Source organism: Vanessa atalanta, chromosome 4, assembly GCF_905147765.1.
Source record: "Vanessa atalanta chromosome 4, ilVanAtal1.2, whole genome shotgun sequence".
NCBI classification, from domain to species: domain Eukaryota; kingdom Metazoa; phylum Arthropoda; class Insecta; order Lepidoptera; family Nymphalidae; genus Vanessa; species Vanessa atalanta.
Window position 1 is genome coordinate 2764191 of NC_061874.1, and position 27951 is coordinate 2792141.

Here is a 27951-nt window from a genome sequence, read left to right on the forward strand (position 1 = left end):
ACCAGATACTCTAAATGGATCATTCATACAACGCGGGGAATATTATTTCAAGTAACCCGCTTTAATAATTTCTTCCACCGTGAAATGTTTGAATTCGTCATGGTAAGTACAGTCGTATATATAGCTATGAAATGTATTAGCTCTGCGAACCAATTATATTTTGCTTAAGGGAAGTTGTTTGTGTAGCATTTTTGAGTATTCGCTATATTTATTGAAAATTTCTTGTTTAAAATTAAAAAAAATGTCTAAGGTAAAAAGTATGGAAAAAAAATAATTGCTTATTAAATTCAATATGGAATGATATTTAGGTATATATGATCCTTATTACTATGTTACAAAATCTCAAATTGTTTTTATTATCAATACAATTAATAAAAATGTAATCTATTATGAACATCATAATAATATACGTTTTTTTTATAAATTTATGATTTTGAAATTTACGATAAGTGTAGCTAGCTAGTATTTTTTTAACCGTTTGATGACCACATACTTGAGGACACGCCTTTACTCAAATTTATTTGTACTGATAGAAAATTTAACAACTATCTTATAACGTCAATGCCCTGCTAACCAAGTTATCTACAATGTGTTTATCTGGTGCCTGTACTCACACTTAATCCCTAATCAAATTGAAAACAGTTCTAAGTAGTAATGGGTTGCCACATTAAGAATTGATAAAGAAGGTTTCGGCTGAGTTTGTTGTCGGTTCTCCTATGTGCAATCGACATTCCAGACATTCCAACAGTAAAATTCAATTTAAGCCTGCAATATGACGATTTAAAAGTTTTTGTTTAAGAAGATTATAATTTTATTTTAGATTTTTTGACGAACGAAACTGTACAGTGATTTTCATGCGTCAATGGGTTCATATCGAAAGTATATAGACAATTTTCTCCTAAAATTATATCCAGAGAGAAACTGAAAACTTTAGGTGTATATTCATTACCAAAAGGCCTAGAAAAAACGGATTGACACTCAATGCGGCTACAAGCCCCACATTATCACACACGCACATCAGTAATGATACAAATTAATTATCTTAAAATTATACTCGTGATTAATTATTTCCGTTGGAAAGTCACGATTCACGATCCGTAATATTTTAATTTCGACGTCATGTAACATAATATCAAACTAACACGAATGGAGCTCACGAATGAAATAGTATAAACAAAATAACTCAATGGATTCCAATTACTCCACCCTCCATTGGGTTTAATGAAATCTGCGCGGCTGACTTCTTGCACAGGTGTACTGTAATAATCGTAGAGATGAAAAGCTCACCGATATCAAGGGTCGCGGACAAAGACGCTAACCTTTTTGGCCTTTTTTTCTTGTCTTAAGATAAAAAGAGAAAGTGGATTAAATGCATAGATAGCCGTCACCCATAAAGAGATTGAATCGAGATAATCCTAAAAGAAAGAACGACCTCGCTGTTTTCTATCTAAAAGGTTTTATAAAAAGGTGCCCAAATTATACTATTTTTTTTCTCAGAAAATTTAAACTTTCCTTTTGTTTTCTATTCATTACCTTGGAATAATATTTGCACTTAAATTAAAGAGGAGGGATTAAAGTTAAATTACTGAATTTTTCAAGAGTTATTTGTCCGCTTTCGTAGCATAGACGCTGTAAAGCAAAATAATAACAATTCAAGTTTTTTAGACCATCATTTTTTTAATACTTTTTATTAATATTAACAATCGTGAGTTTAAATTAATGAATTCTGAAGTTAACAGTCCAAGAAAATATATAAGAACATGTTGTTTTTAAGTATAAGCATATTTTGAAAAAAAAAATCACACATTATTTCATACTTCGTCTAATTTATTTGCCTAGAACATATTCTAATTTTAATTTATTTAAAACATTTAAGTAATTTACGGAACATTCGAGTGAGATCGGTGAACGTGGCATGACTTTGGAACGTGTTTTGCAGGCCGGCGCCATGTAGCGAGGTCTTGCCTGGCGTCGAGCTAATTTCATAAATACAAATTAATATTTTGATATATTTCGTTACATTTACCGGTATTAACTTGAAATTTCACTTCGTGTTCTCTATGTTGATAATACCTTAAGAATTGTGGACATGGAATTGTATGTATGTGTGAAAGTAAAATTCGTTCTTAACTTACTTTCACAGTCCAATGGCACGGCAAATCGACATGACCAAAACATACTGGGCACAGGATCAACGGCTCGACTTGCTTTTTACAACCGTAGAGTGTATTGCCAAGTTCCTAACTTAGAGCTGCTACTAAGATTTTCTTATCAGTAAACCTCACCGACGATTTACGACAGGGACATTGACTAGTAGTTGTATAAGCTAGCGACTAGACCGACGGAGTAGCTAATTAAGTAAAACAGAATAATGTTAGGTATATATTTTTGTTTGATAAATAGACTAATTTTTTTTTTAAAGTATTAGCACGTATGTGTCGCACTGTTGGTCTATGAAATCACCTCTTCATTTGACGTGAACGGTTCCTACCGTTCCTTATAAGATCACGCTATTTCAATGCGGATTTTTCATCCAACACATGCAGATATGCATGCATCCTCACAATGTTTCCTTCACCCCTGAGTACAAAATGAATTATAAACTCATATTAGGCACAAGGAAATTCAGTGGCGCTTGTCCGGGCTGTAATCTTTAATCTTAAGTTAAAATTTAATTGATTAGAAACCGCTGGGTCATTCAGTCTATAATTAATTTAAGACTATATTATATTTATTAATTTTACAATAATCTAATGAGTTTTATTTCGGAATGAAATGGCATGTATAAATTGATTTTCCAATGAGATAGTGATCAATACAGGCAACCTAAGCTATGGTAGAGAATTTAAGTTTTCTTGAGATATTCCATAAGATTATTTGTCTTTGAAATGCAATTTACCGCAGAATTCACTTTGCACTTTGGACTTCGCGCAACCTGATAAAGCTGAGGCAACAAAACTTCTGATTTCTTTGCAGTTTCAGCTGTATAATTGAGCGGGTAATATCTTAGAACTTCAATAACTTGACTTTGCCGTTCTCTATAAGAGCTCTTGTAATTTCCTCTTCATTTTAATTTATATCTACAATTAGTATTACTAGAATGGTCGTGTATTTTTGCTTTGAAATACAGAAAACTCTATTTGTTTGTGAGCTACTATTGTAGAGAATTTAATGGCATTTTTATTGTCACAAAAAAAAAAAAGTTAAACTATCTTCTAGAAACACTATTGTATCAGCATTTGTTAGGATTGAAGCAAATCTTAACAAATTACATAAGCTAAATAATAACAAATAGTTGATTTATTGTGTATTACAGAGAATGCAAAGACGTTTTAATTTATTCCAAAATATTTGTCCACACGCCTTACGTTCAAGCCATCCGGTGCTTCCACAACTTATTAGGTATTTCTATCACACCGACGTTGTTAAGTGTACCCGAGCGACCGCAGTAGGGGAGCGCCAGTTTTTCCTGAATTTTTAAAGTTAATTATAGAACCTTTGCAATTCGCCTACTACTTAAAGCTTGACTAAAGTGTTTACAGCTATTAATTCTCTATATACTTAATTTATAGAAATAAATGGCCGTCACGGCACGGCTTATCTAAACTACCGAAATTAATGATTAATAAAATAAAATATAATTGAAGTAAACCAATAAATAGAAAATAAACAAGTGCACCTTAACTGATAAAGCTGAATTATGATTGCGGATGCGAAACCTAGGTGAGCACTACTGAATATTTATGTGCTTAATTTTTGTTTATAATTCATCTCGTGCTTGATGGTGAAGAAAAAATCGTAAGAAAACCTGCATGTTTCTAATTTAAATGAAAACTACTCACAATGGAGCAACGTGGTAGAAATAGCTTGAAACCTTAAAGATGCCTTAAGCCAGAATATTTATATGATGTTACTGTACTTTGATAAATAATTATAAGGTTAAAGAAATAAAAATAAAATAAATAAAATGTTGAATAGTTTGCTGTCGAAACACTGAGCCTTGGAGTATTAGTGCAAAAAGCTGCATTAAAAGTATAACACCTCGGCTTATTGCCTCCATTGGTGTGGGGGGGCTGGATCATTATCTGTTAAGTACCAAAATATACCATCAAAAATATTCTCTGATATCCCTATTTCAAATTGTTGCTTGCATTTGTTCGCATCGATTATGTATCATTTAACCGATTTCGTTTAAACTTCGTACAATAATTGCTGGCACTAGCATGACATTGTTTCTGGCATTTCTGGCATTGTACCATCAATATACGAAAGCTGGTGCACAAATTGTATCGGATAATTGGTTGACAAATAATTTGAAAAGGCATTGGTACACAAGCTGAACATAAGTTACAATTTGAAATATAATATACTTACTAAAGACGTTAAATATAGTAATAGTTTAATATACAATAATAAATGCTGATGTCTTAGCTAAATATATATTTTGAATAACTTCACCAGGAATTTTCCTTTCTAATTAAAATTATACGTTCTATATAATGTCCTTGCAAAGTTTCCTACGCTTAGAATTCGAGATTACATCACACACGTATGTTACCCATGGTTTTAAGTATGAGCTACTTAAAAATTAATTTAGACTTCGCCTTTCATATAGAATTCTTGAGTGACGATTTTTTCTTCTTTCCGATTTATGAGCGCAATTTTTTTGAAAGTTTGAGATAATTTTTAGTCTTTTTATAGCTCATATAGGCGGACTGGTCATATCAGGTGGTCATACTTAGTCCATACGTGGTCTTCTTATAGACAGCTGGTTACCGCTATAGATAATGGCGTCATAAGAAATTTTAACCATTCATTACATCACCAAAACGCCATTAAACAAAAATGTGGTGTAAAAATGTATGTGTGCATATCACATATCATTATATGAATTTTTGGTAAAAAAATAACTCCCGTTTCTCCGAACTAAGCGGACTCCATATTTCTCACAGTTAGACGGATCTCGCCACTTTTTTAAGATCATCGGTCCACCTTAAGTTTGCCAATACGCAATCTCCACTCTCGCACACGCCTGGTCCAACAGCCATCGGTCCTTGGACATACGTGACCAGCCTACTGCCACCCCAGTCTACTGATCATGCCAGCTAAAATTTAATTTAGGTAGTGTCGAGTAATACCTTATATAATGTATTGTGGGTGAGTTTAAAGACATTGTAGAAATAAGTTTAAATTATATAACAGTATGACAAAAATATACGGTTCAAAAAAATCTTAATAACACACACAAACAGTATGTGCGTACTGAGTAATTTATTTTGAATAATAAAGAATCATATAATAACTGGTGTATTTACTCCAGTTGTAATAGGATATTATGTGATGCATTTAAATACATTTGTTCGTTATAAAATGAAACTTCAAATACAATATGTGTGTAAAGTATAAGTTACAAGTTAGAATTTCTGCATAATATTTCTCCATGAACGACTTTGTTGTGTATTAAATAGCAACCGTTTCTCCTTTCAATAAAATTGTGCACAAATACAAAAGAAACTGCTAATAGTTTAACTTATATAAATTAAGAATACATGCATTTGAATTTATATAAATAAAGCTGTTTTTGTTTGTGTCATATTATAAATAAATAATGTAAGAACTTGTAGAAAGTCCACTGCTGGGCCTCCTTCCCACTTAACAAGAAGATTATTTCTTCTTTTTGTCAGACACGGTTCAGTTACGGTTTGAATTCAATTGTTCTATTCACTCGATCATCAATCAACTCAGGTATTCTATTTTATATAATTAAGGTAATATCTGACATTCAACTTCCAAGCAAAAAGAAGCAAAGCAAGCAACGAAGCGAGACTTCGCGAAAAAAAACATCGTTCCATAAATAACATAATATAATCCTTAAGTATCTAAGTAAACAATGTATTCTAATTTCCCCGCAAACAGGAATACATCGTTCGCGAATAATTCATAAGATTGAATCAGCAAAAATACGTTATGCTAATGCTTTAATAATATTGTAACCAGCTTACCTGTGGTAAATCGTTGTGCAGACCATGTGGCTGATCTGCTTATCAGTTTTTACTACCGAGCATGAATTGTAATTCCTATTGAAATTCAAAATGTCACTTTTACTAAATTTAAAAAAAGTTTATTAAGGGACATTGTGTGGCAAAGATTGTTATACAATTAATGAATTTATCTATTTGGCCATTCCTTTGTATACTGAATATATGTATGTATGTATGTATGTATGTAAATACTTACAAACTGATAAAAAACTCACCTACTCCGCAGGTCAGGATATATTTTTTTCTGAACTTTTGGTAGTTTTTTACTTGACAATGAATAAGCAAGTGTAATGCTTCTATATTCAATAAAGAAAAAAAACTTAATCGATTTGATTTGATTCTTAGATATTTAGATAGCTGTGACGCATTGACGCTGTAATGAATGGTTTATTTTTCTTTCATTGGAGTATTTTTTTCATCTGCCACCAATAAATAAAACAGTATTTCAATATATTTCATAAAATAATTATGTTCATATCGTCTACTAGCATATTATTTAATTTTATGAACGCTTTCATTTATGACTCACACCGCGTAAATTCTTCTGTGGCCAAGATATACCATTATGTGCTTTCTTGCTTATATAATAGGTGCGGCTCAGCCGTTTATGATTTCTTAAGTGAAAATTTTAATGGACCAACAAAATGAAGCTATTTTCAGAGGAAAGTCTAATATAAATTTAATTTGAGCATCTTTGCTATTAGTAAAATGTTACTTGTAATCATTTTTTATGTAATAAACATTTTGAGCGCCATAACTAAAGACGAAAAACGGACTAGAAAGTGAACTTTGAAAATGTGTAGTATATACATATATTATTAACATTTTCTTATACTTACTACTATTATTATATACTAGTAGTATATATGTACTAAATATTATGAGTATTATTAAAGGAAGTATTGTTAAAATGTTAATTGTATTCATCAACACTTTGAACCTCACGACCAACTTACCGTTGGTAAGCAAAGTCACTACGAAAAGTCTCAAAGAAGGTTAGTTTCGGGCGCTGAACACAACTATTCATCAATTCATTTTTCTGGAAATGTTTATGACTACGTACCACTCCTACCCACTAAAACCATTAATTAGACCAATGCGCCTCCAAAATATATTAAATCAATTTATAATTAATTCATCGATCCCTTTTACTAAAAAAATCATGGGGACGAGAATAAATAAACTCTTTGAAGGCGGTTTGGACTGCCACATCGGAGTTGAATTTTTTTCCTTGTAAGAACTTGTCGAAATTCCGGAAAAAAATGGTATTCTGTTGGAGCAAGGTCCGGGGAGTACGGTGGATGTCGCAGACATTCCAATTGTAGCTCATCTAACTTAGTGGTTGATTGTTGTGCAGTGTGTGGTCTTGAGTTGTCGTGAAGCAGCAGTGGCATAAAGCGATTGACGAATCTAGGTTGTTTACCAGCTAGTTCTACCTTCATGGTTTGCAGTCGCTGACAAAAGATATCTGCCGTAATCGTTTGACCATATTTTAGATAGCTGTAGTGAACGACATCGGCTTTAGTAATAACTCTTTCTGATTCAATTTTCGTTTAGAGCAGGATTTGGCTGGGTCTCCAGGGTTCAACCATTGCAACGAGTGCTTCCGATTACTGTACAGTATCCACTTTTCATCACAAGTAATGATTTGATTTAAAAACCTATAATTATTGTGTTGGTTGAGCAAAGTAACATAGCAGTCGACGCGTGCTGGCAAGTTCGATTCACTCAATTCATAAGGTACCCATCGTTCAAGTTACTTGTCGGTAGGGCTTTGTGCAAGCCCGTCTGGGTAGGTACCACCCACTCATCAGATATTCTACCGCCAAATAACAGTACACTGCATTGTTGTGTTCCGGTTAGAAGGGTGAGTGAGCCAGTGTAATCACAGGCACAAGTTTGAAGGTCGAAATTTCCAGAACGAAAACGTTGATATCAAAAACGTACCGTGCTTTCTTTTGCGACACCAGCGCCGTACACATCATTAATCTTTCGAGCTGTTTCTGCAGTAATGGTGCAACGGTAGAACTCGTACTCGTAAATACCGATATTTCACTTTTTCCATTGTGCGGTAATAAGCGAAGCCAAAGAAAACAATAAAAAAAATTTAAAAAATTAATGACTGTTTTTAAAACTAAAATTTACCAGCTAAATGATTTTATTTATTTAAATTTGGAATTCTTAACCAAAGAGAAGATGTTTCAGTTCAAAGTGGTAAGTACGACAGAACACTAATTTCATATGTTATGTAGGACCTCATATTATAATTAAATTAGTAATATCAATAACTCTTACTCCTTAAGTAAATTAAGAAGTGAAAATTATTCCGAACGAAAAACCACTTATCAAGAAAATAAGGAAGTTCAATTAATTCATTTGATTTATTGTAACGTTTCACCTAATTGACAGAACCTCTCATATTTTCTCATTTAGGTAACTGTTTATTTTGAATCAATTTCTGAATACACTTCGGTGTTATTCAGTAAATTCAAAGAAATCGATTACCGATAAATTAAATGTCTTATTCTGATCCCTACTTCGGCTGTCATAGTGCCCACTTCAAGCATAGAATCGATTGAATTTACTTGAAGAGATTATACTTAGACATTCGTAAAAAATCAAATAATACTTAAATATAAATAAGCGATTTAGTTTATAATATATAATGGGTTCTTATGTATTTTCATTATAGATATGAAAGATAAATAATAAATGTTGGTTAATGGTAGTCTGTATTGGCAGATTAGAATTATATTCGTTTATAATTTGAATGCTAATAATAATAATGACATAGTAAAATCTTGCAGTATGGGGTCTATATTTTTTTATACGGGATATCTTATGAAATGTATAACATTAGGTAGTCCACTTGTTTATACACACACACATATTTATTATTTCATACAGCTTTATGTTGCGCCAACCATGGGAACTAAATGTTACGTACATTATGTCCAAAATTACACTGGCTTTTCTTTCAAACTGGTATTCAGGAACACATGTTATTACTGTTTAATGATTAAGAAAAATGAAAAATAAAGCTATTATCGATTAGCTTTAGCCGAACATTTTTTATTTTATTGATATAACAATTTCGTAGCGTCTCTTTAAGCGCAAGCCTTTAGGCAAGGCAAGTGTTTTTCTAGACTTCTATTAAATTAAATCGCTTGTTTCAAAGAAACGAATTTCTTACTTATTAAAATACTTTGCATCGCAAATTTTTTTGCAAGATAATTTATTATTATGTTAATATTTTTCAACCATGGATGGCTATTTCCTAGACTATCAAATCAAATTTATATTATTCTTATAATTATAGTAACAACTATTAATATGAGAATTTCATTTCATCGTCGACTAAGAAAGGAATCTGCATAACCAATATGGAATGGATCTTGTTGATATTGCAAATCTATTTTTTATATGACAACATCCTGAAAAATGTCCAAACTTCGAAGTAATTTTTTTTCGGTCTTGCCATTGTGGAACTCTTTGTAAGTAAGTTGTTGCATATTTTCTATCGTGAATATTTCTTTAAGCTTGTGTAGTTTTATAATACAGTAATGGTAATCAACGTAAAAGTACAAAATTATAAAGAACATCAATGATATTATATTTACGTTGAGAGCGCTGGAGCCGTTGGTAGGAAATTTCGAATGACTAACAATTGAATAATAAAAGAAAAACGATTTTTATTTACTTACCGGTATAAGAAAATTCGTTTTTGAATTAAATCTTTATTAAAATCTTATTTGTACGTAGATGTCAAATATATACTTCCGAGATAAAAAGTATCCTGTTTCAGACTATAATCTATTTATGGGCCAAATTTTATTCAAATTTGTTCAGCCGATCTGAGTTGACTCTGTAACAGACATCGATCCATCTCGACTTTCGTATTTTCAATATTATATTATGTATGTACAATTATTTAAGTTTGAATAATATATAAGAACGGGCTAGCTATTCATATAATTGTATTAAGGTAGGAATTTTTAATTACACACTCACCAAGAACATTGTATATTACGTACTAATTTTTAATGAATTTATGAGTTAATGACGACCTCCGTGGTCGAGTAGCGTGTACACCGGTTTTCATGGGTACGCCACTCCGAGATCCCGGGTACGATTCCCGGCCGAGTCGATGTAGAAAAAATTCATTAGTTTTCTATGTTGTCTTGGGTCTGGGTGTTTGTGGTACCTTCGTTACTTCTGATTTCCATAACACAAGTGCTTTAGCTACTTACATTGGGATCAGAGTAATGTATGTGATGTTGTCCAATATTTTTTTTTTTTTTATGGCATTGGTTGGCGGACGAGTATATGGGCCACCTGATGGTAAGTGGTCACCACCGCCCATAGACAAAGCCGCTGTAAGAAATATTAACCATTCCTTACATCACCTATGCGCCACCAACCTTGGGAACTAAGATGTTATGTCCCTTGTGCCTATGATTACACTGGCTCACTCACCCTTCTAACCGGAACACAACAATACAGTGTACTGTTATTTGGCGGTAGAATATCTGATGAGTGGGTGGTACCTACCCAGACGGGCTTGCACAAAGCCCTACCACCAAGAATTATTTATTTGTTATTTATTTCTTAATTGCACCCGCATTGGACCAGCACGATGGAATAAGTTCCAAATCCTTTTCTTACTCAAGACAGTTATTTTACTGTACATTTTAATGCGAAATTATGTAAATATAATAATTATTCTAAATTTGAAAATACAAAATACGACGTGGCTCTAAAGGTCTACTTCGAGTTTAAATTATTAAAAAAAATATTGGTTTATTAGTAGATAAAATGTTGGTAATTAAATGGACCATTTGTGATTCTTTTCCTGTACAATAATATACGGGCAATTTGGTAAAAAAAGCAAACCTCTCTTCCTTTCCTTCGAAATGTATTAAACATGAAGTGTTTTTTTAATATCATTTAATAACAATGCTTTTTAATAATATTTTTGTTCGTCTTGAGTATTACTAAATTTTTATTAAAGATTTCGTTTAAAAGCCAATTATCTTATACCAGTAAGTAAATAAAAATCGTTTTTCTTTTATTATTCAATTGTTAGTAATTTGAAATATCTTACCAAAACCTCCAGCGCTATCAACGTAAAAGCTTCGGTCAATTAAATGAAATTTACTATTTCTCGGTTTATTTTAGCGTCATTTCTCTAAGAAATCGGATCGTTAGTAGCACTTAGTGAGACGAACGTAGTATGTCAGTTGTTGTTTGGGAAATATGAAGATTGATCACCTTCAGTCTTCAGCTTATCTATTAAGTCAAGTTAATGATCTTACAAAATCGTGAAATTAATGAAACGATAAATTTGGAACATCTGCGTTTCAAAGCGATTTATTTTTTGATATATTTATTGGATTGGCAGATAACCCACCTAATTGTGAGAGTTCACAACCGCATATAGACACTGTACGAAATAATAAACATCCCTTACGTCGTCGATGCACCACTGACCTAGGGATTAAGGTATCATTTCACTTATGCCTGTAGTTATACTGGCTTAATCTGCCTACAAACTGTAACACAAAAATTCTAATTTTGTTTGTTGTTTGGCGATAGATTTGGATTTAGATATCAGTCTAACTAGAAAAGTCCTACCACTAAATTAAACACCACTGATACTATTTATTGGACAACTTAATTTCAAAAATGTATCGTATTTAACGTACGTGCCTTTTTAATGAAGATTCCACAACGTGTATAAGGTATAGAAGACCCTATCAAGAAATGTAAAATAAATTTATTAGCTCTGAAAAGAAAACTAGCTTACTTTTTAGGATAAATTTTTGAAGCATACTGACTCTGAAACTTTTGGAGACAGCTAGTTTGATTTACAACTTTAGTCTAAGATAAGTTTAAAGTTCTATTAGCGAATGTGGAAATTTTTATTATAGAAAATAACATTACTATTTAAAAGAGAAAATAATGACTTATTATATATGAGTGAATAAATACTAAGACTATTTATTTTAAATGGAATATATAAACTGTATTGAATATATTTATTAAAATAACAGCCTGTAAATTAGCTACCACTGAGCTGAGGTATCCTACCCTTTTGAGTAGACGGTTTGGAGCTTATCCTTATTATATTATATTACACTATAACCTGCGGCCTTACCGCCGAAATTTATGGTACACAAACTTTCACCCCCTTAGGGTTGGAGTTTTGTGAAATTCGTTTCCATTCTTAGCGGATGTCTACACCCTATAAGGAACCTATCTGCCAAATTTAAAGTTGTAGGTGTTATAGTTTCTGAGATTTCGTGATTTATCGGTGACTGGTATTTTAATTTTATATATGTAGGTTTTACACAGTATTTTTCATCACTGATAATTAAGCCTATGAAAAAACATAAATTAAGCACTAAAATGACGGGGTATTTGACCGGGTTTGCCTGAAAACTTTAATGGTTAAGATTCACTTGATCCATTGGGCTATCTCGGCTCTATTTATTATGAAATATAATTATTTATTGCTAAGACTCAATAATAATGATAGCAAAAAAAGTTTTGAAGACGTCCCATAGTCAAGATTTTAATAATAATTAGTATTCGCGACTTCAACCTGTTATAATAAATCCGAATATCGGTGTAAATAACACAGAGTTTTAAATTAAAACATATTAAAATGAGTCAAACGCTGAGTAAACTCTGTTCTAAAAAAAACACTATGATAAAACCTACATAATCGTATATCTAAATATAAATCATGGTAAATATATTGCAGATAGAGAAATCAATTAATCAGATGAATTTATTCATAAAATAAAACCTATTTAATAATATATTAACATCAAATCTAATTTCCTTTGGTTTCAGGTTTAATAAAAGAGATGAATGCGAAAATGTAATCAAACATCAGTGCAGTGCAGTAATAATTAAGAACTATAAAATGGAGTGTTCGCTCCGCAGCTCGACGCGAGTGCTTTCCCTATGGACCTTGATCATCGGCAGCTTCAACATAGCAGGTCAGTTCGTAATTAAACTTTAATATAAATTATAATTCTCTAGCGATCGAATATATATCTGAACGTGTTAATAAGATCATAATCTATATATATATCTATGCTGCTAAAACTGTATTCGCATTTCTAGTGAGAATAATCAACTAAAACGCCATTAAGAAACTTAATAATAATAATTCTGCAACAAGATTAACACACTGAAGTTCCATGTGTTTGTAGTATTTTTATAATTAACGTCGTTAGTGAGGCTACACACTAGAGCAGCGTGCAGACGGCGTACAGCAAACAAGGAACGCTATTTGCTTCTCCACATTTAACATTAGAAGGATTATTTGCAGCCTAAGTACACACGTTCATACGCACACCACAATTATGACGGGTCTTAATATCAATGTAATTTCAAAATTTCGCAAGAACGTTTTTTAATTATCCCTTTGATTTTGTTCAATTTCTTTTCCGTTGTTCGAATATATTCAACGACATTTTGTATTGTATATTATTTTGGTTTCTCAATACGTATGGGGCATGTAGGGGGTTCGCTATGTTTTCATACATGCTCTTCTCATTGTGATTGGTATTTGTCGAAGTCGTGACGTCCGCTTGGATGTCCTTGAGGCTTCTTACGGTTTCATTAAATGTTTTTAATTTGGTGACATGAAACCGAGAACCCGTCGCACATAAAGCACTGAAGCACATAAGATGGAGTAACTTTAGTCTCCCTTTTCTTCCACAATCCCAGATTGTGCCCATTTTTTTAGGATCTCTTCTCGCTGCATCAAATAATTCTATTCTAAAATATTTTTTAGAGATTTTGGTCAAAGCGTACATTCACAAAAGAGACTAGTTAACTGCGCAAGATGTATAACAGAGCAACAAGTCTGTAAGTACAAGTATGTATATTCCATGTTCATAGTCCATGTTGATAGTCCGATGATTCAGTCTTCCAATACGACCAGAGAGATTACGTGCATGACCAAGAATGCGGTCGCTCTCCTTTATAATGAATGGTCGTAGTATTTAGTAGAGAAGATTCTGCCTACTAACCGCGTCGCCTGCGGTTCTGCGGCTTGGACAATTCGCAAAAATCACACTCTTAACATATCTCGTAACTCTTGTACATTTCAGTACTTATTCAGCTGTGGGCATTTTGCATTGCAAAAAAGTCCTTCTTATTGTAGTACTAAAGCTCTCACTATATACTGCTAGTGAGTCAGGTTTAGTGCATCGATATAAGGATACTCATGATTTAATTGAAAATGAGACATTAATACATTTAACGAGCTGTTTCATCTGACTTAATACCTATAATATTCAGTGCAATTTTCCATAAATGTAAAACAATTATATGATTTCGCAACGCAACTTATCGCTTCAATATATAAAACTTGTCATACTTATTTAATTACGCGGTACAAAGTAGGCCACCCGTTTTATTCTGCGTTGACACACAGCTTTGCTATAAGCCTTTATGAATGTTGGGTAGCACCGAAACGTTACAGCCTGCACGTGGAGATTTAAGTGTTATTATTTTTGTTGTTTTATAAAACAATTCGTTACAGTGAATATTTCGCGTTTATTTTTATCAGAGTATGGAATATAAGGGACAAAATTGAGGCAATAATTTTGATGAGAAGTCGTTCCGTGGAAATATTTTATTTTATTAAGTCATGATTTCAAACTAAAACAATACAAATAAGAGTATAGGATTTTGATGACTGTAAGTGAATACATGGGCGTACTATTACAAATTCAGAGTGTATCTCACTAAGCTTTTAACCTAACAAAAAAAGGTTTAATTAATAAACCGATTAAGACTTTTACTGCTCAGTATTATGTTTTTCACCCTTTATCTAAATTTTATTTAAATATTTTTGTTTAATAGCGTATGATGTGGTCTCCTATTATTAAAAAAGCCATACACGAATACTGAATAGTAATAAAAAAAACTGCTTAGAAAGCGTAATATAAAATTTTATGCCGATACTACGATTAAAATAATTCAAATAATAAATGTCTAACAGATAATATTTAACAATAGTTCTAATCGGTATCTAGTTCCTGACCTATTGAACAATGGACCACTTATTTCCACAACGCCTTTTTCCCACGCTTGTAATAAATTCCTATATTAAATATTACATTACCCAATGCAGCGCCGCGCGATACAAATAAGTGCACTAATGACCTGGAAGCAGATACCTGTACTTTAGCATTCCTTGGGAGAGGCTTATATTAAAAAATGAACTCTGATTGGCTGAGTGATGATGATGAAATTAAATTCGTAAGATAACTATATAATAATAATTTAATTCACGTGTTGAAATTAGGGCAAGCTCTTATAATAATTTTTCAAGTGATTAAATTGTGTTGGAAACGAGCCGTGCGAAAATGAGCCTAGCCGTTACACTAACGAACATTAAAATTATTTTTTTGAAATTCACCGTTTCTCTTCGTTTTATATTTTGATGTATTACAAATGGAAAAAAATAACGCATTCATGAAATGATAACGGTGTTTCGTATGTTTTTTTTTTTTAAGAAATGTTGCGCAGCGTTGCTACTCGTTTTTGTATTTAACCTAGTATGTTATTCTAACCCATCTTAAAACATACGGCATTTCTATTTAGTAAATTAGGCAGTGTATCTTCTTCTTTTTTTCGGTAAATGACAGAGAGAAAGACAAGAACAAGAGAGAAACACTATTTATCTAAACGCGCCAAAAAAACATTACAAGTAAGACCGATATATTTTAAAAGAGCTTAAAGTTAGCACTGAGTATTTGATTAAGTAGATCAAAAACTAAATTATAATAATTATTATGCTAAAAAAATTGAGTTGTACAATTTATTTTATTTCTAACACACGAATAATATTATTTTAAATTTATTTATAAGAAGAGATATTCATGTTATATCAGGGTCAACGTAACCTTAGCTTATTCATAAAATATGTGATTTTAGCAAATCATAATTTATTTCAACTTTACAATAAATATTAATAAAAATTTCGAGTCGAGATGGCCCAGTGGTTAGAACTCGTTCATCTTAACCGATGATCTCGGGTTAAAACCCAGGCAGGCACCACTGAATTTTCATGTGCTTAATTTGTGTTTATAATTCATCTCGTGCTCGGCGGCGAAGGAAAACATCGTGAGGAAACCTGCATGTGTCTAATTTCAACGCAATTCTGCCACATGTGTATTCCACCAACAAGCAGTAGAGCAGCGGGGTGGAATATGCTTCAAACCTTCTCCTCAAAAGGGAGAGGAGGCCTTTAGCCCAGCAGTGGGAAATTTAAAGGCTGCTAATGTATTAATAAAAATTACACCAACAAAATAAGTTGAGCAAACGATTCACATAAAACTACTATAATTTCAAGGCTTTCGTGAATAAATTCAAAAGCTGTATGTTTCTATTAAGCGGTAGATTGCCGTTGAATATTTACAAGATACTTGTAGTGCCCTGCTTATTTTCATTAGCGTGATTGTTGCATTGTATTTTTGTAAGCGACGAGTGTTAATGTAGTTTGAAAGCGAACTGTGAAACTCGATTGTCTTGTATAAATTTTTGTCTGTGGCATTCCTACTGTTACGACTGCGGTTATTTCATTATTGTCTGCGCAATACTTGCTTATTGCTTAATAATAATTATTTTACGTTATATTTAAGAAGTGAAAAGTGCTAATAACTTTATTTCTTCAAATAAATATATATTATTATTTTTATCTTTTTTCTTGTATCGTTTTATTTCACGTGACTTATTGTTGAAATTTTATCGTTTTTTTTTAGTGTTACCAACAAACTAATTTATTAATAAGGTGGATTCAGTGGTACATGAATCGTAGCCAAAGAGTTTTCATGAAATTAATTTGTATCTATATTTCCTCTTGGATTCGATGGTGTATTAAATGGTTGTAAACCCGACTGTCGCGGGTTGCAATCGATGGAGCTTGGAGGAAATCACCTCACCTCTAAATCTTCTCCGTAAGAAAAAAAGGAGTGCTTAGTCCTGAAAAAATGTTACTGGTTGTTACATCCGTTGTGTTTTTCCATCACTACGCCGCTTGTGTTTCATTTACTAACTCCTAGTTTCAGTTCACTTCACCATAAAAATGTCGGTAATTGAATCTAAATGTTTTTATAGGCAAATATAAACATCGTTTCAACTGTATACACATAAAATAAGTATTCAGAATTTTGGATCATACATACACTTCTTTTTATTATTAAATAGGTGATCAGGCAATCGGACCGCCTGATGGTAAGTGGCCACCACCACCCAATATATTTATAAACATACTGTTGGTGGTAGAATATCTGATGAATGGGTGGTACCTAGTCTGACGGGCTAGCACATAGCCCTAACCCTACGTAGTATTTACATATACAGATTTTCAACAATCCTCGGTCAATTATTGATAGCCTCCAACTTCAAATATAAGTAATCCATATGATTATATATTATATGTAATCAGATTGCTATGATGAAACATGACTCTTGTTACAAAATTAGTTATGGATTCATGTTTCATAAAAATATACTAATATGCCTTTTGCGTGACGCGAAATTAAATAAACAGTTACTGTAAAATGTAGGTTGAATAAGGACAAAACTGTTATTAGATTTTCAACATTGAATTTTTCGTCAGGTATAACAATGGGAAACATCAGAATAGAACGAAGTTGCTTTCGCTATTTATTATGTCTTAAATAAAACATATAATAATTATTTGATTGTTAACGACGTTTAAAAATAATTACAAGACAATGACAAAACTGTTATTAAAATCCCATGTGAATTAAAATAATAAAAATATACAAATATTAATTAAAAAATAGTTACTGTATAAATTTTGACCGCGTTGAATGGTGGCAAGAATGCTAGGAGCATTTCCCCGTTGAATCGCAATTCCGATCTTCTGGGCTAAAAACGAACCAGCCCTCCTGTCACCAGTGGCGGCGATAATAAGGCGAGGTAGGCGAGGAGGCGATATTAAGGAAGTTACATACAGTAACTATTTTTAATTCATATTTGTATATATTTAAGCATTTAATGTTATCAATTCTTATGGTAATAAATAATATATATACAATAGTAAAGGATAGAGAGACTTTCTTTCTCTCGGAATGGACGCTTGTAGGGGGCATAAAAGAACTTCGTTCCAAAAATTACGAATTCAATTGAAAGTTTCATAAACAAAGCAATATAGCAAATGGTTCGAGAACATTGCCTATGTAAGAGTCGGAATATCTCAGTAATTATAACAAGTGTATTTTCACGTGCTTCATTTGTATTTCTAATCGCCAAGTATAAGATGAATTATTCATCTTATACTTGGCGATGGTGGAAATAATCGTAAGGAAACCTGCATGTATTCCACGTGTTCATAAAATAACTTTTAAAAGGAGTGGAAAACTTAGCTGTGTGTATATATTATTTATACTTATACTGTTATATGTTTTTATAGATTCCCAAAATGTATTACGAAAGTTGTGACTTATAAAACTATATAATGCTCGTTATAGTTTTGACTTACTTCGAAGCGTCAATAGCGCAATGGCTTAAGGGCCGCCTAGCGATGTAAGAAGTCGCAGGATCAATCCTGGCCCGTTGGGCTATTGTCACACTCCTAACACAAGTGATAAGCCTAAAAGGAGGGCCGAATAGGGATATTAGTAATTCCTTGATTAATTCAGGGCACCGCTGGTATAGTTAAAAAAAAAAAAAGTGTGATCGATAAGTCTTTTATTTTTTATTTGATCAATAGTTATGTAAGCGTGAATTTTCATTGTATTTTCAGGAGCCTTATAGAGCTTCTTTTATTTTAAATAGAAACGGAATAATTTACGTTGTATTTAGGTTGCTTAGTCGGTCGGATGACCTAAAATTGGGTTTTTTATTTACTGAACTTAGTTAAAAAAATTTAAGACTATCTAGTAGACTAATAGTTCGTTGAATATTATAATCTATTACTTTTAATGCAACTATATACTTAAAAATATTATATTTTATGTATAATATTTTAAGGGTCTCGTAGGTAGGGTCTAATTAGTGCCGTCATACCACAATCTCATCAATTATTCGACTGACAAACAGTGATAAACTATGGTGTATAATGTTGCTATTTCGGTTTGAAGGGTGTCAGTGTAATTACAGGTGCAGGAAAATGTGGGCGACCCACTGTAAGGAATAGGTTATTGTTTATGCATGTGTATGCAGTGCCATTTGATAACAGCTATGTGGTGGCAGGCCTTTGTGCAAGCCCGTCTTAGTAGGTACCACCCACTCATCAGATATTCTACCGCCAAAACACAACACTTAGTATTTTTGTTCTACAGCTTTTTTAGTGAGCGACACAGTGTAACTACAGGCACAAGGGACATAACGTCTTAGCTCCCAAGGTTGATGACGCAATGGTGTAATGTAAATTATATCTTACAGCGTCAATGTATATACGCGGTGGTGACTACTTACCATCAGGTGGTTCATTTGCCGTCCACATATTACATAAAAAAGCTAACCATTTCATTCTTGACGAAATAAATAAACTAAGTCGTGGCCGTTTGAATGATGTTCTTTCAGATCCAAGCCATTGAACCCAATATGATGACAATTGGTTCGACGGAAATTTGAACTACAAGTACTATTTATTATTATTACTATATTTTCATTACTTAATGTTTATGAAATTTATAAAACTTACCAAATATATATTTATTAAGTATTGAATTGTACCCATTCATGGCAATAACATTATCTATAAAAAAAAACGCTAACGATGATAAATCGATACAAAAATATATAATTTAAAACCTAGTCATGTAAGAACTTTTGATAATATGCTTAGATTAAATAAAATCTCTGATATAAAATAATATCGTGGATTAAGTTCGTGTTGCCCTATCTCTTTTTACGATCTCAGTATCGTCTTATTCCGTAAATTCTTCACTGAGCCCTAGTTAGTTTCATATAACAAATTTTGAAGTAAGTTTACGGGAACGTTATATATTTTTATAAAATCAGCTCATATCCCCGGGGTTTACGGCTAAAGACTAGTTTTAATAGCGTTTTTAAAATGAAGGCAGGTATATTACGAACTTACGGGGCAGTTTTGAGTTCACAGACGGGGCTTACAGTGTTGTGTAAAATGTTACTATACTATACTATACCTCTGATTTTAATAAACAATTGCTTTTGACTGGGAACAGTTGAGGTTTTATACAGATAAATATTTTTAGTAGAGAGCCGAGATAGCCCAGTGGTTAGAAAAGCAAGCGCCACTGAATTTTCATGTGCTTAATTTATGTTTAGAAATCATCTCGTACTCGGCGATGAACGGAAACATACTAATAAATCTGCATTTCGTTAATTTAAATAAAATTATGATAGTGTATTTATTAACTCGTATTGGATCAACGAGTTAAAATTAGCTCGAAACCTGCTCATTATAGGGAGAGGAGCTAGGCTAACCTAGAAGTGGGAAATGTTGACTGATACTTGTACTGTATTTATCTTTGTGAAAATAAATTAAAAAAATAAATTAGGTAGGTACCACCCACTCATCATATATTCTACCGCCATGAATTCTACATAGTTTTGTTGCGTTTCGGTTTTAAGAGTCGGTGTAATTAAAGACACATGAGACTGGTAAGGGACCGTGATTGGTGGCGGATTGTTGATTTAAGGAATAATTAATATATCTTACAGCGCTAATGTCTATTGTGACCACTTGTCACAATAGACATTAGCGCTTTATATATAATTAAAAATCTGGATACAGTTGATCCCTCAGTACTTAAATGCGATATAATATTTAAGAATAATATCGTGTCTACGAAAGTACAGTCGACTTGCACAACCGGTAACATATATTACTGTTTTTTTTAAAGAAACATAATTATTATCTATTTTCCCTCTAATTAAATTAATTTAAGCGGCAATTATAAGAAAATACTCATAATTCAAAACCAATTTTAGTCTAAAACATTTTAATCTAACAAATGGAAACAATTTTAATCAAAGATAAGTGAAATCTTGAATAAAATATCAAGCGAACATCTACATTAATAAAGTTAATGGTTTTTCAATTATGTTAACTGTGACTGCGAAAAGGCGTTAGAGAAAGAAATTTCCGTAGAAGCTTCTTAATAAATACTAGACGTTACAAGCAACTTTGTCTGTATAATAGGCCAATAGGGATTTTCTCGTGAACTGATTCAAAGTAATAGCTTGACTTGGTAGGTTAACCACTCATCACATATTCTACCTTCAGGCACAGATGAGATAAAATATTGATTCCAAAGATTGGTGGTGCGTTGGTGATATGTGTATCAGTCCGCATGACATCGTAAAAAATAAAAAAAAATATATTCTGCTGTTCCTATGTTTGTGATACATGTGTCCATTTTTATAAATTATCAATACAATAATATTAGTAATAGTATTTTTATTTTGTGTGTGTGTTTTTAGGAATGAATCCTATACTTATTTATATAGATAAACTTAAAAAGAATAACTAAACAAAATTTGAGCTTAATCGTTAGATTAGATATAGAGAATATTTACATACAAGAATTGTTCGTTTATTATTATGAGATTAACGTTTGAGGTTTTGCTTATGTAATTTATGTAAGCTTGACATTTTGCCATATAACAAAGAGTCTTAAACAAACACCTATGTATATGATATTTACAGTGATATCAATTAAAATGTTTACACATAACAATAGCAGCCTGTAAATTTCCTACTGCTGGGCTAAGGTCTTCTCTCCCTTTGAGGAGAAGGTTTGGAGCATATTCCACCACGCTACTCCAATGCGGATTTGAAAACGTTTGCTTTTTAATATATGTTTTTTGTAATTGATGATATTTTTTTTATATTAAATGAAGCAAATTTGAGCTAATCTGAACTTATTAATAATAACAGAAGTAACTCACTCGTTAAAAGATAGTTTTATCTATATGACCGAACATTTAACATCATGAAAAAATGTAAAATTAATTTCGACGCAGATACAAAATTTCACACAGCAAGAGCCAAAATAACTAAGTGGATGGAATGTGTGAATCATAACTGACGGTTGCGGTCAAATCTAGATAGGTCACCCTTTTCACGTACTTAATTTATACAGCGTGATGACAGAAAACATTGTGAGGAAACTTGTGTGTGTCGATTGAAAGTAGCGTGTTAGTACGAGCTCTAAACGAGGAAAGAAGGCTCGTGCTCTTGTATGAGACTTTATATTTTACGACATTTCAAATGTTGTTTTTTTTATATCTCCGCTACATTTACAAACCTCATTCTAATAAAGATTAATAAAGATCTTGACAACTGCGTTACACCAACGAGAATTGGTATAATCAAAAGTGCGAGTAAAAACGAAGGGGCGCCTGTCAGTGCAGCGCCAAGTAAAATTATGGTGTAGTTAAATCTCGGCTGGAATTCCGCCTCAGATTGCCGAGAATGTGAGCCTTTGAGCAAGCCAAGGTATGCCGGCTTTGATAATATACACAAGGAGTTACGCTTTTTATATCGAAAATGTTTTCGTACCGCCGGGTCGGGTGTTTTTTGACTGTACAATTCCTTGAGAATTCCTTAGGGTGGATAAAGTGGACTTTTCAGTTGGTCCCTCTAAATATTCTTTGTGAACATCCAAAAATATGCAAAAGTGTATTTATTCCGTGTTGAATTATAATTCTAAAGTCTAATAAAATTCGACTCTTAATTGGAATGTATTTAGGTCGAGTTTATTAAAATATTTAATACTTCTCCTATTATTCTCCTATTTCAGACATTTATTATAATTTTGTAATTCATTCTCAGTCATACATCAAAACACTGACTCTTCAACAATTTCACTCTCCAGTAGACCCACCTGGGGCACAGGGTATTATTGCCATACATTTTAGCTTATTATTACTTAAATAATGAAATCATAATCTTGCAGTTTTCAATAGCTCTAGTAACTACTAGATACTATTTAATACTTTATTTTTTATTAAAACCTACTTATAACTTATCTGTGCGACAACACAAACAATGTATACGGCTTAATTTATTTTCGTTGTAAAAAAAATACAAATTGTTCTTATTTTAAATTCTTAAATATATTATGCATTAAAAAACGTATTAAATAACGTAAACTTACCCTAATTTCAAGATACAGTTCACGTTTAATCCTAAGTATCGTAATAAACAGAATTTACCAATTATTATATTATTTATTTATTACTAAAGAATATTAATGTGATAATATTTGGCTAGAACAGAGCGACAGATAAATCATGTTCAAGAAGACTGTGCGTTGTACTGTTCGGTGCAGACTTTTTGTAGTGAAGATGTAAGAAACAAAAGCAAGAAAGAACTACACGATTGACAGACGGAGCAGACACTATCAAAGGCTTATACTAGCACTTTTTCCTGACGAATCACTATTATTTTAAGAGACTTATAAAGCAAACAATATTTTAAGTGGAAATCTATGTTGCGTTTTGGGTCAACGAATTAAAAGAGAAAAGAAAAAAAGGAAGAAAAAGCATTTCTGAACGATAATTTACTTTATTATTTTGTAGAGCTCAACAAATGTTGATAATTTTTCCCCCCCCAATAATAAAACAAACTTCAATTACTAGTGACCCGCGTCTATAATTACATTAACATTAAAGCTGTATTACTCGCCCAGTGTCCCTACAATTTGCAATATTTATATTCACCTCATACCAAATTTTATTAATATCATTCAACTCTTTCGCATATTTTTTGTATTTATTTATTTACTTTAGTCATGATCTCAAAGACAATAGAAACTCTTTAAACTATTTGCAAAATATAATAAAAAAGGGAAAAAAAATGACACAACAATAAATTCAATCCCGACCTAGCCGTCACTTATTATCCTGAAGGTCACGCGATACGAAGAGTCGTGTTCGCACGTACGCCGCTTTTTTATTGTTTCGCATTGTTCCTTTTGAAAATAAATCGGAACGGAGGGGTTGCGTGCGTTGTATATGTATTTTGCATGAGAAAGAACTACTTCGCTCGCCGGCGGCAAAAAGGTGCGTGATTTTTGTCTGATATAGGAAGAAAAATTTATGAACGTAGTGTGTAATAAGTTTTATGAGATACCAACATTTGAAAAGGAAATGTCCTTGATATTGTTTTTATGAAGCATAAACGAAGTGCAGTAACACTTGATATTGGGGTATTATTATTAACGATACGCGTTTCGCTCGCTATTATGTTTAACCACCGCTATAAACGTCTGAGTGCTAAGAGTCGACAACTGCTATTCCGGCACTATGGGTATCGCACTATACCAACCTGTTAAGCCGTACTGATTTTCGTAACAATATCTGATGTTTCAAATACTGTGTCCTACAATATCCTTTCGGTATCGCGTCAACGGAAATTGTATTTATGTACAGAATTTATTCTGTAATGAAGCAATTGTTCAATTCATCGAGAATGGCTTCTTTGAAATATAATGACGGATCCCAACATAAAAATAGTTATATGAACATAGAACTGTAGAGTCACATCAGTGAAAATAGGAATCAGTAATTAAGATATTATTTTATAAAGTCAAAATAATTTATAAGTTTAAAATATAACGGGTTTATTTAATATCAAATAAGAAAATACCAAAAAAACGTTTAAAGAAAGTCTATTGAGATACAATAAAGAATTCTATAAAAAAATAAACTCGAGGCATCATCTTTATAAATTTGTAATAAAAATCTTATCAAACCTTTCTCCAAGGTCTTGACTAATCCAACAAATTAATCGCATCCAAATTTTCACAATCGGGGTATCAAACAATTTCAACGGTTCAAGTATCTGTTAAATCATTACGGACAAACGGTTTCCAATTGGTCTTTGCCATTAAAAGGTTCGTTTTATTGCGAGTATTACCGCAAAGCGTGTAATGTTCATCGAAAACACCGAAATTGCTTCCGAGAATTGGGACATTTGGGCGAAGTCGAATGTACCGCGATAATTTAAGATCGTCCTCCTGTGAAATTAGTAAGATCATTTATATAATTGGTGTTTTTAAAACGAATTCAAATTAAAATTATTTCGTTTAAGATTTTTTACTATTAATGTATAAGTCATTGTTAGTGAAGTGTCTTGAAGGTTTAATTTAATTGTAGGTACTAGGTATCTAACGTCTTCAATCTCACGGACGGCGGCGCTTTTATGGCTTATGTGGTGCCTGTGTGCGTTCATACAGTACTAGTGTATATAAGCCACGGCAATTAAAATAAATAAATAGCTAACATTAATATATACATTTTTTTATCGTCTTCAGAGTATTTTTGTACACTTATATCATAAAATTAACACAGATATTCATTTACCATTCCTAAAGGAGATATAGTTTATATAATCTGCTAACTGATTTCAGAATACTAGCCAAATTTAGCCTTTGTAATACCCTATAAGATTATTAACGTGCAAAGGTTTTAGCTATATTATTAATAAAGGGAAATTCCCAAAAGACGCACCTTTCTCTAATTTAACCTAGTCGTTTGTACGATGTAATAATATTTACTCTGAGCCAACAGGCCCAGTAGGAGTGGAAAAACGACGTATTTACGCTATCCGAGCAAGCGAAGTAAGTTAAGATATAAAGAAAAAATATTCCCCATCGGCCAACCTGATAGGTTTATGAGAAATAAACGTTGAATAAGCATCGGTAGCGTCACAAAGCCTCATAAAGCGTTCAGTCAACATTATACTTTTCATTTTTCATAACGGTATTGTAAAAAATCCTTTAACAATCTATAGTGTTAAATTATTAAGAGTAAATAACACGTGGAAGGATACGTATACTTTGTTCAAGTTTTAGAATAGATGACAGGAGGCTATTCGTTTTGAGACGTTTAGCTTTTGTTTATTGAATGGTAAGTAAGACGGTTGGTTACGAACCTTTAGGACGAGTCAAGTAACATTACACGTACAATGTATTAAGAATATACTGGTGAATTGCCTGTGCCATTGTATGAAACCCGTAGCAATTCGCAGAGCGATAACAAAAGTTAAAAATGCTTTCTGCACTAAATCGTACAAAACACACTTTGTCTCTGAAAAATACATCTAATGGTCATAGTAATAACGCGAGTATCATTCAAAGAAATGTGTCGGTTGAGAAATAGGAAACGAAGTATGATTTCACAAAGTTGGTACATTTTCAATGTTCTTTCGCTTTTGTAGTTTTCTTTTCCCGACTTCATCTGCACTTGTTTCTCTTGGTTGTGCACTTTTGTATCGTGAATGTTCGCAACTACATGTTTTCAAAGGGTGAATTAGCCATTTAACTTTGCATACATATTGTTCAGGCAGTCTCCAGCCACTGTTTTCTTGCGTTTTAAGAATATTTGTTCGTTTGGATATTTCGTTTTATAAAAGTTCGTTCGATAAAGGATTCTTTTTTCGAATTTTTTATTATAAGATTACGAAGGAGTGAGTATTTTCATTTATGATTTGTTTAATTTACGAATAAGACAAGAACTGTTGACTCGTGACGGGAACGTCAAATCGAATCAAATCAAAACATAATTTATTCAAGTAGACTCTTACAAACACTGTTGAAATGTTATTTTACAGAATTGTAGTAAAGGTAAAGCTACAGCCGGTACGGAATTTTGATTTTACAGAAAAGGACTTGTCATGCCGGATGAGTCGTCCTTACACCAAAGGATGTCCAATAGATTGATTCAATTTAAAAATATAGTAAATAATGATTAATATTAAATTTATTACAGTAAGATACTTTAGCATTAGCATTAGCAGCCCGTAAATGTCCCACTGCTGGGATATAGGCCTCCTCTCCCTTTGAGGAGAAGGTTTGGAGCATATTCCACCACGCTGCTCCAATGCGGGTTGGCGGAATACACATGTGGCACAATTTCGTTGAAATTAGACACGCATGTGTGTGTGGTTTCCTCACGATGTTTTCCTTCACCGCCGAGCACGAGATGAATTATAAACACAAATTAAGCACATGCAATTTCAGTGGTGCCTGCCTGGGTTTGAACCCGAAATCATCGGTTAAGATGCACGCGTTCTAACCACTGGGCCATCTCATAAGATACTTACAAAGATAATAACCCACAGCAGTCGTGTTAGTATTTCTCATCGAACACGCCGTAAATAAACCTATCACGCCATTTGACAGCTAACCTGAGAAATGCAATGTAATTATACACATGCGACGGGTTGATGTAGCTATTAAAAGTAAACTTTTGACTACTTTGACGTACTCAAGCAATTTCAGCGGTACATGTTAAATGAGATTATTAAGGGTATCGATTTTTCTTCACACGCTAAGTTCATGATGACGGCAGACCACTTTTCCTGTTAAGAAGTTTATTTTTTTTTTATCTGTTTTGTAGTCGTCTGTGTAATTTATATAAAATTATTTCGAAATAATAATCAGCGATCAATTTATTCGTATTTTTTTTTTTTTTATACGATATATGTCATCGTATAGCAGAAGTGAAGATAAAGAACCAAGAGAAGTGTAATTAAAGACGTGTTTATTTTTGAAAAATTACGTATCGTGCTTTAATAGTTATATATTTTTAAACTATTTTAATCCATGCAATTTTTAACCAATCAGATATAAGCATTCGAAAATCAATCTATACACCAGTACTGTGTTAATGCTTCGCATAACATGCGTACTGTCACGCTATGAGCAACATATCTCAGCTCTTATAAATAAACTATTAATTATGTGATAATATTTGAAATATTTAAATTAATCCAGCAATAACCTTATAACATTTTTTTAATTGAAAATATAATAGTTCTTAAACTGGTTGTAATAAGATTCAAATTATTCGTGCAAGTTTAGAAAAATATGTTTATGTACCGTTTAAATCGTCACGCTATGACGTATGACCT

The 27951-nt window shown here is 32.4% G+C and overlaps 1 protein-coding gene across 1 annotated transcript in view; it reads left to right on the plus strand.

Moving 5' to 3' along the window:
* Nucleotides 1-12972: 12972 nt before the first annotated feature.
* Nucleotides 12973-27951, plus strand: part of LOC125077960 (nephrin-like) — a 126855-nt gene continuing 111876 nt past the window's right edge. The window contains exon 1 of the mRNA XM_047690095.1: nt 12973-13048. Within this exon, the coding sequence (XP_047546051.1) occupies nt 12973-13048 (76 nt within the window). The remainder of the gene's footprint in view (nt 13049-27951) is intronic.